The 12,491-nt window shown below is 30.1% G+C and overlaps 1 protein-coding gene across 1 annotated transcript in view; it reads right to left on the bottom strand.

Moving 5' to 3' along the window:
* The window catches only part of LOC129985106 (protein jagunal-like), a 30,008-nt gene extending 17,753 nt beyond the window's left edge, over positions 1 to 12,255 (bottom strand). Inside the window, exon 1 of the mRNA XM_056095017.1 lies at positions 11,793 to 12,255. Within this exon, the coding sequence (XP_055950992.1) occupies positions 11,793 to 12,175 (383 nt within the window). The 5' untranslated portion in view covers positions 12,176 to 12,255. The remainder of the gene's footprint in view (positions 1 to 11,792) is intronic.
* Positions 12,256 to 12,491: the final 236 nt, after the last annotated feature.

Here is a 12,491-nt window from a genome sequence, read left to right as displayed (position 1 = left end):
AATACATATCAATGACTAACAATTTTATAGTAAGCACTGTTTAAATATATTTAATATATATATAAATTAAATAATTTAATTAATAAAAGCTATACGAAAAATAAAATTCTATGAGAAATTACTGGGAAAGAAATTTAAAGGTGATTACAGTCTCTAGACCGAAACTTCGTAACATGGGAGTACTTTAGGCTTGATTTGTGTGTTTATATAACATTTTTATAAATTTGCTTACGATAATAGTAACGCACACAAGATTAAGCAAGCATTAAACATAGTAAATTGCAATTATTAATTACAAGAAAAGCAGTTTAAATGGCGACGATTTTCAAAAAATAAAAATTCTATAAAATGCGCAAAATTTATTATATTTACAATTATAACACATAATGATAATTATAGTCACAACTTCTTCCTATTTTTATAAAACTTTATTATTTAAGTTTATTTCCGGAAGTAAATTTTACCCTCTACTAAATTACAGGTGCTACATCTATTTTCAAATTTTTATCATGTGTATTATCACAAAATCTACCAATAGCTAGCTAAAAACAATGAGTTAAACACGAAATACAACAAAGTTATTAAGCTACTTTTATTTTTAAAACACACTTTTATTAACGTGTTGTGAGATAGAGATATTTTTGATGATGTTTTAGGCTAACATAATATGTGTAAATAATCACGGAATGCAGCATTTCCTTCGCCTTAGAGCTACCAAATTTGGTGCATAATTACTTCCTGGATCGAAGATGTTAACTAGCAAAGAGTTTTTTTTCAAAAATTTAATGAGATTTCGAATTAAAATTAAATGATTTTTTTCTCTGTAACATAGGAATATGTTGTTTGCACATAAACTATATTTACATCCCTTTAAACATTCAAAAATATGGTTTTCAATGTCACTAACTTTATTATTAAAATAATACGTATTATCAGATCCTAGAAAGTAGAATTTCTAACTAAAATTTTTATAATTCCTTAGTTGAACTTCTTTGTTCTAACTGTGAGGTGTGTGAATGTATCCCCCCCCCCGTAAAAGGGGTTGTGCAAGCGAATGTGACACATGAGAAGCTAAGTCGTAATCTTAGCCCTAGATGGCGCTACTTAAAAAACAAGAGACGCTCACTCGGTGTAAAATCGCTGACATCCTTAGCGGGCTTGTCAACGATAAGTGGCATTAGACACAAAAATATAAATAGGTACTTAAAGATTGTTTGAATGTAAAATTAAACATTTTACAACATGACATACTGCTTATAAATAAAAACATTGCAATTCTAGTTTAGATTTTGCTGTGCTTAAAAGGTTTGGTATCATCATGGTACACTTTCGATTCAGAACTCGATCCCAAAGTAGATCAATGATTCACAAGGTGTCCCAGAATATATATTAAAATAATACGTATATACGTATATTTTACGTATATACGTATATATATATATATATATATATATATATATACAGGGTGGTCAAAAAAAAAACTTCCCCTATATATGAAACCCTAGCGGTCTATCCGCTCAACCAATCGAACCAAAATTTCAGACATGGTTGTTTGAAAGTATGCGCTCGAGATTGTGATGATTCTAAACAATGCAGAACTCACGGTTACGGTTACAGTGAGAGAATTTTGAAATTTTCGAATGGCAACACCCACTTTTTCCTTGCGCAAATTGATCAGCGTATTCAAAAGGCACAAATAGCGTTGGAACGATTAGCGTGTGACGAAAATTGCCGCCGTAAAGCATTTGCAAAGAAGAGCATTATAAAGGACTAATGACAACACCGAGAGGAAAGAGAAAAAAAGTTTTTATTGGAATTGAAAGTTATAATTACAGGTTTTCAACGTGTTCACCTTCGCAGGTGACAACGCATTGCACTCGGGAGATTGTGGACAACAATGCCGAACGTAACATGAAAGGAGGAATCTACATAACTTCACGTGTTATGGCATCTTGCAATTCTGACACATCACGTGGACCAGACGTGTGCACCTTAGATTTCAAATAACCCCAGAACCAGAAATCCATAGGAGTGAGTCGGGGGATAGCGGTGGCCACGAAACTGCAAAGTTACTAGAGATGACTCTATCACCAAAGTGTTGTTGCAGCACTGGTCGAACACATTGGGCGACGTGTGGAGGAGCCCCCCCTCTTGCAACCATACAATGTCCCTAATGACATTTCGTTGCTGTAATTCAGGAATAACAGAATTCTGCAACTGTGTCAGAATTGCAAGATGCGATAACACGTGAAGTTATGCAGATTCCTCCTTTCTTGTTACGTTCGACATTGTTGTTCACAATCTCTCGAATGCAATGCATTGTCGCCTGCGAAGGTGAACACGTTGAAAACCTGTAATTATAACTTCCCATTCCAATAAAAACTTTTTTTCTCTTTCCTCTCGGTGTTGTCATTAGTCCTTTATAATGCTCTTCTTTGCAAATGCTTTACGGCGGCAATTTTCGTCACACGCTAATAGTTCCAACGCTATTTGTGGTTTTTCAATACGCTGATCAATTTGCGCAAGGAAAAAGTGGGTGTTGCCATTGGAAAATTTCAAAATTCTCTCACTGTAACCGTAACCGTGAGTTCTGCATTGTTTAGAATCATCACAATCTCGAGCGCATACCTTCAAACAATCATGTCTGAAATTTTGGTTCGATTGGTTGAGCGAATAGGCCGCTAGGGTTTCATATATAGGGGAAGTTTCTTTTCGACCACCCTGTATATATATATATAGCCACATAATGTAAAAGCGTGAATTTGTAAAATATGTCTCTTACACTCTTCTATACACACATAAAGTTTCTCATTTCTATCTACAAAATTTAAAAAGATATTAAACGGCAAATTTATTGGCTTAAACCATTTATTCATTCTTCTGACTGGTTTTGGAACATGTTTTGTTGTACTTTTCAATTGGACAATATACATATCACAATAACTTTTTATATAATACGGGAGGAATTACAAAATGATAATGCATTCATTGATTCTTATTGAAATTTTTAAAAAATGATCAAAAATAGATACATTAATTGAAGTGCAAATAACACTTAGTCTCCGCCTCTATACAGGGTTACATTGTTCTAAAGATACTTGCGTCAATTTACAATTTGTGACATAGCAGACTTCTTAAATTCGTCGCAAAGATCTGCTCCGTCTACAGGAGACGTGTTATATATAGAAGAAAGTAAGCGACCCCATGAATAAAAATGAAGAGGTGTCATCTAGAGAGAAATTCAACAGGTCTTTGTAACCTTGTCTACTTTTCATGAAATTTTGCATTCAACGATCGTTTTACGAAAGTGACGTGTGGTGAGAAAGAGGCTCATCTTATTTCAAACATATGGGAGGAAGTATTGCCAAAGGAGATTCATCCATTATTTCAGACACAATGCCATCAAAAACTTTCTGAATATATCAGTTCCTATTTAATTCGCTGTTATGCCAAACGAAACCAGACAATGAAGTTTTGAAAATGCTACACAACACATTATGTAAAATGATGAACCTCATATGAAAAATGAAATCTTATCGTTCAAAAAGAGATCATTTTAACGGTAGACGCTTTCATCTAGAATATAACGAATTTGATTATATTTCTCAGGAAAGAAAGATTCAATTTTACTTGAAGTAGGGCCCAATTGTAAAACTTAAGATGTCAATCATGATTTGATTACAGCTGTCAGTGTAGTAATTGCATTGAAGTATTTTCTCCACTGTTGTTTCTAGAATTCTGAATTCTGAATTGATTGCTCATTTTCTAACAGGAGGATAATTTGAAAAAATAAGTCAAAGTGCGGATTTCTATATCCTTCGTCATATTATCCTACTCAGAATAATAATGACCCTGTGTTTGTAACTGTTAAACTGTTCTGAATATAAGTGCGTGTGTATGTTTGTCTGCTTGTTGGCTTTCTACAGGTCAGACTGTTTACCCTAGAGCTGCCATATATGGAGATTCCTATGCCCTATATATGCCCTAAAGCTGCCATATGGCATATATGGAGTGTACAAATGTGCATCTGCGAACGATTTGTTTGAAACTTTAAGCCCATACTCTATAATAAACATGTCCTGCCAGTGGACGCCTTACATGGCATTGCTGTAAATAGTTACGAAATATTAACTTTTAGCATTAATTTGGCACTTTTACTGATTCTATCGTGTCATCCTTGGCGAGTTATTTGGCGATTAATCCTTGGTATGCGTTAGTAGTATCTGAAAATCAAATATATGTTTTAGACACGGTTCTCTCAACCAATTGAAACAAAAATTTGATACAAAACTGCACTTCTAGTCACAAATAATCATACCAAATTTGATATATACAAGCCACTGCGTTTTTGAACAGTCTCGTTTACTTATTTCTAAAATACAGACCGACAGACGGTCAACCCTTTGTTGTATTTGGCACAAAATTTAACAGATTTCTGCATTAAAGATGTTAAATCCATGCACCGAATTTTATCTATCTAGTTCTCATCGTTTTATAGTTATCGTGTTTATGTTCAAACAGCCGGAAGACGGACTTCCTCTAAATATATTTTACTTAAATTTGATAGAAAACTGCAAATTTGACGTAAAGACCGTATCAAATGTAACCATCAAGTTCAAATCGTTTTTGAGTTACCTTTGTCACAGACACACGGGCATTTTCCAAAAATGTATTTTTCGAACTCAGAGAAATCAAAAACGTTTTGATTCGTCAAAATCTCTAACTCGATTTTTTTAATGATTACTATACTTTCTCTATACTATGTATAAGGGGAAAGTAATATGTGCAAGGCAAAGCTTTTCTGTAAACTTCTAAAATACCTATCAATTTCTCTCTCTCTCTAATCTAATTTTTAAATAGTATTAGGCATACATATCTAATAAAAAAGATGGTCTAAATGGAGTAAAAAATACTAATTTATGCAGTTTGAATCTATAAACGTTTTGATGAATAACAAATTTTATATTTTTATGATGACCTCAGACTTGAGTCATATTTACTGAAATAGACACTAATATTTTAAATAAAAAGAAAGGTCCATTCTATTGCGACTAAAACTTTGTGGATTATGAAAATTTGAATATAACTATTCTATAAATATGTGAGATTTTAGACTATTCCATTGACTATTTCAAAGATGATACGACGCTTGGAGTTTTCCGGAGTGAAATGGGTTAGTTATTTATTCACTTATTTAAAGTTGGAGTGTCAATAACATTTCCTGAATATGATTCCATTGAACGAAATGACTGTACAAAATATAATCTTATTTTCTTTTATAAATATATTTACGGACTGAAATAAAATAAATATTATTTACGCTATTTAAATCCTTTTAAAAGTAAACTAAAAACTGAATTTTATGATGTATCGAAGAAATTTTTATTGAATAATTCTTTGAGATATTGCATAAATTATAAAATAATGTATTGTAGAATGCATAAGACGTCAATGCTGAACAATTCTGTTTACTGTACTCACATTTAAAAAAAATGCTTGGTTTCAGAAAAAGATATTTTTGTATTGATTGAAGTTTAATCATTTTCGTTTTAATTTAAAATGCAAATTTTACGAGAGCTAACAAAAAATTAGAGAGATACTTAATACAATCACAGAACAGTTTAAGGCTTTCTGTAGTAATGTATTCCTTCTGTCATTAACTAATAATTAATAGTCATATAACTAATACTTCCTAGTATTGGTTATATATGACTATCAAAATCTGATACTCAACAATATTTTGATGAAGAAGCTATTAACAGTCCAAATTACGTATAATTGAATTAGAGATTTTAAATTACATTAATCCAGACAAACCTCGCTCAGTCATAAGACCCTCTATAGCATTTCAGTTTTTGTCGGCCTTCTTTTATTTGAATCAGGTCAATGTCTGTCACGGAAGCCGTTTAAATACAAACTATCAGTTATCCGAACAATATGTTTAAAGGGAAAAAGATTTCGTCGAAACAAGAATTGTTTTTATATAGTTATTTGTCTAAAGTTTCGGTAACTAGTCAAAAGGTTTTTTTTTTCTTCTATAAAAACGTAAGATTAATTGTAATGCCTTTGAATTAAATGTTAAATTATGTGCCTATATTTTATACATATCCAAAAACTTGTCCTTGCCATAAAGTGTAGATGTATTTTTTTTTTTTTTTGCGGTTGATTTGATGTCTAATCAACCTTCACCCTGATTCAAGCATTGTTCAATTTTTCCATATTGTTCTTGCTCCTGTAAAAAAAATTGTGAAGTGACCACACCTTCTTTCACAGTCGTTTTTCTGCACCAATGACAAAAACAAAACTACAACCTGACAATTGAATTGAATTGTTGATTGTCAAATAATACTGCCTTTCTAAAAACTTTTAAAACAAAAATAAAATGTGCATATTAAATGCGAAATCAAAATCAAATTCAAGAAATGAAAGGCGATTTATAGAAGTCGAGGATAAGTCCACTAAGAATATTTCGATGCTATACTTGCTAGAAGATCAGCAAGTGCAAAATGCAACACATTGAACGAAGGATCAACATCATAATGATCTCTTTCTCTAATAATAACAACCATGAATATGTGTTTGTCTTTTAATATTCCACAAGATAGATCGTAAGAGCTAATGTTACCAACTATGGAACAGATATACATTGGAAGATGGAAATAGAAACAATTTTTAAAAACATTTAATAAGAATTTTGATTAATTAAAAATTGAGCCAAATTTTGGGGGGTTTCAACTATAATTTCCGAATATATAACAACATAAAAAAAAAATTTATAATATCTTAAAATTCAGAAAATTATTCCTTTAAGTATACCTGTCAAATAGCGTGTAAAAATTTTCCCTTAATTTTTGCAATTTTTTTAAATTCTTTTGTCTATTTTTCAACAGCAGATTCAATTTTGTTCTGAAATTAAAACCTTTTTCATTGTTTCGGCAGATATTTAAAACCCTGATTTGCTTTTGATGTTGAAATCTACGGAAGAGAGTTTCTGTTTAAGTGAAGTTGTAGTGCCTCTGAAGATAGATGAAACAGACATTACGTCATTTATAGCGCTATGATGTCATGGAACTTGATTCTATTAAAATAATTCATACATGCAATGATCAAAACAAGCGTAGGATGTGAAAAATGACATGGTTTTAATGCCTGTCACAATTTGATAGTCAAAAATATTTTGTTGAAATAATCATAATCAGCGATTTATGTATAAAAAAATTAATTGAAATTAAGAACAACCAGTATTCCCGACGGAACAGTTGCCCGCCAAAGGAGGTTAATAGTAAAATAAATGTAATAGCTTAACCATAATATAATTTAGCAGTAAAGTATATAATTGAAAAAAATCGGAAAAATCGCTCTCCTACTTGTAATAAACAAGAAATAAACTTTTTTGAATTATAATTTATTGTAAATATATTACCTTTACTAGGCAAAGTTTATGCATGCTTTTCTGTGAATTACTTTTTATGGACATCAGATGGGCAAAATTAATAGCTGCTGAATATTCGAGTACTGAATGTTATATATAAGTTCATTGGATATTAGACCAATCAGCCTGTTAAATTCAAAAATATTATTTTGGTTCACCTAACTTTAAAGCCGTTGCCTAATATCTGTGCAAAATAATAATAATAATAAAGAGCAGCAGACGATCACTTGACGACTTGGGCAGATTTATGGATGCTCGACATCTCAAGTGTCTAGTCGTCATAATTGTTTTAACTGCATCTAGTGTTGGGTGACTATTTATGCAAAGACAAATCTTATTATTTTTTTATTTCCCCTTCAGACGGAAAAGAGCAAGATGGTTCAACGTCACAATCCTGGCATCCAATCAAAATCTAATTTATTCAACTTTAATCGAATCATTGTGGTTAACCCCACCTCACTGGATCCTTCATCCAACATGTACCCCTCACGCACGGGCCTTAAATATAGATGAATGAATTGCAGTCTACGTCAGTAAGTGCATTTGTTTCACTTCAGACGAAAAGTGAAAAGTTGTTTCCTGGTGTATTTTTAATTGTATCGAAAGACATAAAGCGTTTCAAGAGTGATGAAGATGAAACTTAAAATAAAAAAATTATCGTCAAAATAATTGCAGTCTATGCAATAATGGCTTTATAGTACTTATAAACGGAATAGAAATTATTTTTAAATTTTAATTATAGTGAGTGTTAATAATTGTTTTAAGTTCTTAGTAGCTCATATGCAGAACTTTTAATTGTCGTTTTGAAATATCGTCTGCAGGTAAAATTTAATTAAATCTGCTAGTGGCATTTAGCATTCAATTATTCTTTGTCTTACTTTATACTATAACGTAACTTCTTTGTAATTCAAATAACATATTGAATGGATACCAAAATTAAATTGTCCCAAATAAACCACATGAATAATTGTTTCAACCATTGTTTGGTTGCACGTTAAATGAATTCTAAACAAAATTCTCAATACATAAGTTGATAGGTTTTGTTTAATTTAACTCAGTTTGAAAGGAAATAAAATCTTAACTAAAGTAATATTCATTAATTACAGGAACACTTCATTAATTAATACATTCTATTCAAAGTTTTCAAAGAAATATTTAAATAGCTAAATGGCATTTCATGAAGAAATTTTCAAATTTTATTTCTTTAATAAATTAGTTATTTCTGTAATGGTGCTAAAATTTCCTAAGAAGAAAACATTACTTATAAGGTTATATAAGATGAAAAATTAAAAGAAAAATATTCAATTTGGCGTTTATATTTTCTTTTCAAACGATCTGGTGCTTATTTACGTGAGTTTTTTCTCATTTTATTAATCATTCTGATTCATGTCCTTAAACTTTTGACAACTTATGTGCATATTAAAGAAATAAAGCATATTTCATCCACAGCGAAGCGAAGCATTTAAGCCCAAAATATTAATTTTAAGAAATATGGGTTTTGAAACTTAGATATACTTGTAAGTTCTTGGCATCTCAATTCAAACATTCATCACTTTTAAGTCTTCAGTTCTGACTTTTTCCTAAACATCATGGTTTCAAAAGATTTATTAACTTAGAGATATTATTTCTTAAACAAAAAAATAGTAATAATACCATCTATTTTTATCAAAAAATTATTGTATATTACTTAAATTATTATATTTAAATTTATTAAATAATATTTATGCTGTCATACACACATTTTTTTTAATATTATTTATCTGATCTCACCTGCACTATCAATCAAGCATTAAATATTTTAAAAAAACATCAAATAACATGAATGAAAGCATATTTTGACAAAAAGGAGCATATTTAATGAAAATCAGACTATAAGAGGTATGTTTCTATTCCGAATAGTATATTAAAATTATTTTACATATTTCATTAAAGACTTTTCGCTACCAAACAAGTAAAACATTTGTATTAATATTTAGATTGAAATATCATATGATTTGTAATGGAAATGGTATAGAAATAGAATAATGAAATGGTATTTTCAAGAATAAAGAAAAATCATGTTAAAAAACATTTAAAAAGAAGATGGAGGTATATCATGCTATTAAAATTATTATAAAAGTTCTATTAATACTTATAATATTACATAAACAAAATGTGCATAAAAATTACAAAATAAGCAATTAAATTATAATTGTGTGTTTGGTTATATGTTTATAGCAATTTTTACAATAATTTAGAAGAAATATATATTTCATGTACAATAACTTCATGCACGATAGCTGAGAAAAACATATTTAAAGACTATATAGAATAATAAAGAAGAAACTGTAAAAACATTTCAAAAAAAGGTTCTATGACAGAAGATCAAAAAAAATAATTTTTCGCAAATATACCACAATACATATATTTAATCCTTCCATAAATTTAAAATATCTTAAAAATTTATTTATTGATACGAAAAAAAAAAGCAAACGATATGATAATATATGTAACATTGTATTCTTTGTTTAAAAATAAAAGAAACCTATGTTGTTTTAGAATAAACGCAAACGATTTGTTTAAAAATTTTAAAAAGTCAAAAACTGAAGAGGAACATAAAAATTATTGCCAACTATTAAAATCTTTTTGCTATTTTATTTTTTCTAAGCATTATAAAATGATTTACTTAATGACTCATTTTAAAATTTAATTTCCGAAAACCAAATTTTTTGCTCATATTATTTTTAACATGAATGATAAGTGAAGCATGTTTTTTTTATCGAAAAAAGTTTATTTTTCAAAAAATGTATTATATATATATGAATAAAATAAAATTTCTGTGACACAAAATATAAAGTCTTCCATATAATTGGCGGTCTTTATATTATTAACAAAAGCATATTTTTGGTATACTTTTGCTTTTTATTAATTTAGCACTGGAGAGTAATTGACCATCATACTATGAAACTTAATGCAAATAGTGGAAAATAAAACTGTTTAGCATAAAACTTCGGTAAACCGAATTTCGGAATGTTTTATCTTTCAGAAATATTCGCAAATAATAGCGTTAAGGAATTAATTATTAATGCTATTTTATTTATTTATTTTTGAAAAGTTTGACCTATTACAAATGATTAAGAATAATTACATTTTTTATCAATCAAACGAAAGATCTTTAAAAATATTTTTTAAATTAATTAATCAAAACTGCTTAAATAACAATTATATTTTTATCTCATTAATAGTTTAATTATTTACATTTCCAATAGTTACGATGTTCCAAATTATAAAATGTATATATTTTTTAATTTCCAATTTTATTTCAAAACGTTTAAAATTCTCACTAAAAATTATCTATGAAGAAATTTTTCTTAAACATACCCGTCTCATAACAAAGTTTTGTGCAAAATAAAAGCATCTGAAAATATATTTATCCTACTTTTTAAAATTGCGATGATTAATGGAAAACTTTTATTGGCACCCAAATGTAATTGAACTTCAATCGTTCTAAATGAAAAAGTTTAAAAATTAAACGAAATCCCTTCAAATTTAAATCTGCAAACATCATCATTAGATTACAGATATCATCATATAAATGTATGATACTCCAGCTACTATTCTAGAGTCACACTTATTAAGATTTTGAAATATATTTTCAAAAATGTCTGAAAGTATAAATTTAATATCATTCCATTTTTATACCTTGTTTAATTGAAATTTTGTATAGGTATTATATGGAAAAAATATATATCTAAATAATGATAGAAATTCTGTAAAAAACAATTTCTTAAATTTTCTATATAAATTATGATAAAAGGTGACATTTCTTTGAGATAAGAAATTAAATATCGAAACAATACACATAGTTGTTTCACATTTTCCCTTTCAAATAACCTTACACGATCAACGAAAAAAATCCCTACATCATCAGAACAATTTATACCATTTAAAAGTTAACACGAAATACACCAATCTGTTTTGCCATATTCATGCCGGTAATCTCCAAGGATTTAATGAAGTTTTCTGGCAAAAGCTCAAAAAAATGAATGAATCATTTCCAAAAAATAATTTTGAGTTCATATGCCCATCCTAAACCGCTATGACATTGGACACAACTGCTAAAATAAAGTGGATCAAACAATATTTTCAGAGAGAAATTCATGAAAGCTGTGTGCAGACGATAATCACAGATCTATTTCCTTGGAATCATAATTTTTATGAATCTCCTATGGCATTTTTGGTACAAGTATAGGGATTTTCACCGAGGCCCAAAGGGTTGAAAATTCCTCCCTCCATTCGCCACCATGCCGACGAAATTCCCCATCCTCCGAGAAGATCTTCCCTCTCCAAAGAACGAAAAGATAAATCTAAAAATACCAACCTGAGTTTGAATAGCGGAGGTCCTTTCGGTTTGATAGCAAGGCTGAATTCTTGTGCATCGCTGTTTCCTACGTGTGCCGTGCTATTGATCTGCTGGTGATCTTCTTGGACCAGGACATCTTGTTGTTGTTCACCTCCGGTTTGTTGCTGCTGGACAGGGGTAGCCATCGGTTCTTGGACGTATCCGTTTACCTGTTGTTTCATTGGTCTCGAATTCCGGAAAACGGGGATGTAAAAAACATAGCACGTGACTTCCGTAAAGACCCTACTGGCCTGATGGAGGCACTCCTGGGAAAAGTTCCTCACGGGTGGCTCTTGGCAGACGCCAAGCTGGAAAGCCTCGCCAAGTTTTCCATAGCCTTGAATAGCAAGGGAGGAAAACATAAGCAAATTTAACAGTTCGTTTAAAGTCTGGATCAGTCCATTATCTTCTCTGGGGCAGTGGGTCCCGTGCCGAGAACAGCTTCCTTTCCCTCACTAATGGATAGAGATAAACAGCGCTCTTTAGATATCTTCACTCTTTTAGATGTAGCAGCTGATGTTAAGAAATGTTTGGTAACTGACGCTTGAAGTCTGTAAATAAAAGCTTTAAAAATCTGCTTCATCTAAGATAAACTGTTACTTACTTAATGCTTGAGTTTTGTTTACCAAAAAGAATTGTCTTCTCAAAATTTTTTTGCCGAATCTTCTGTTTCCGGAA

Source organism: Argiope bruennichi, chromosome 9 (assembly GCF_947563725.1).
Source record: "Argiope bruennichi chromosome 9, qqArgBrue1.1, whole genome shotgun sequence".
Taxonomy (NCBI): Eukaryota; Metazoa; Arthropoda; class Arachnida; order Araneae; family Araneidae; genus Argiope; species Argiope bruennichi.
This window is presented reverse-complemented; position numbering and strand designations above follow the sequence as displayed.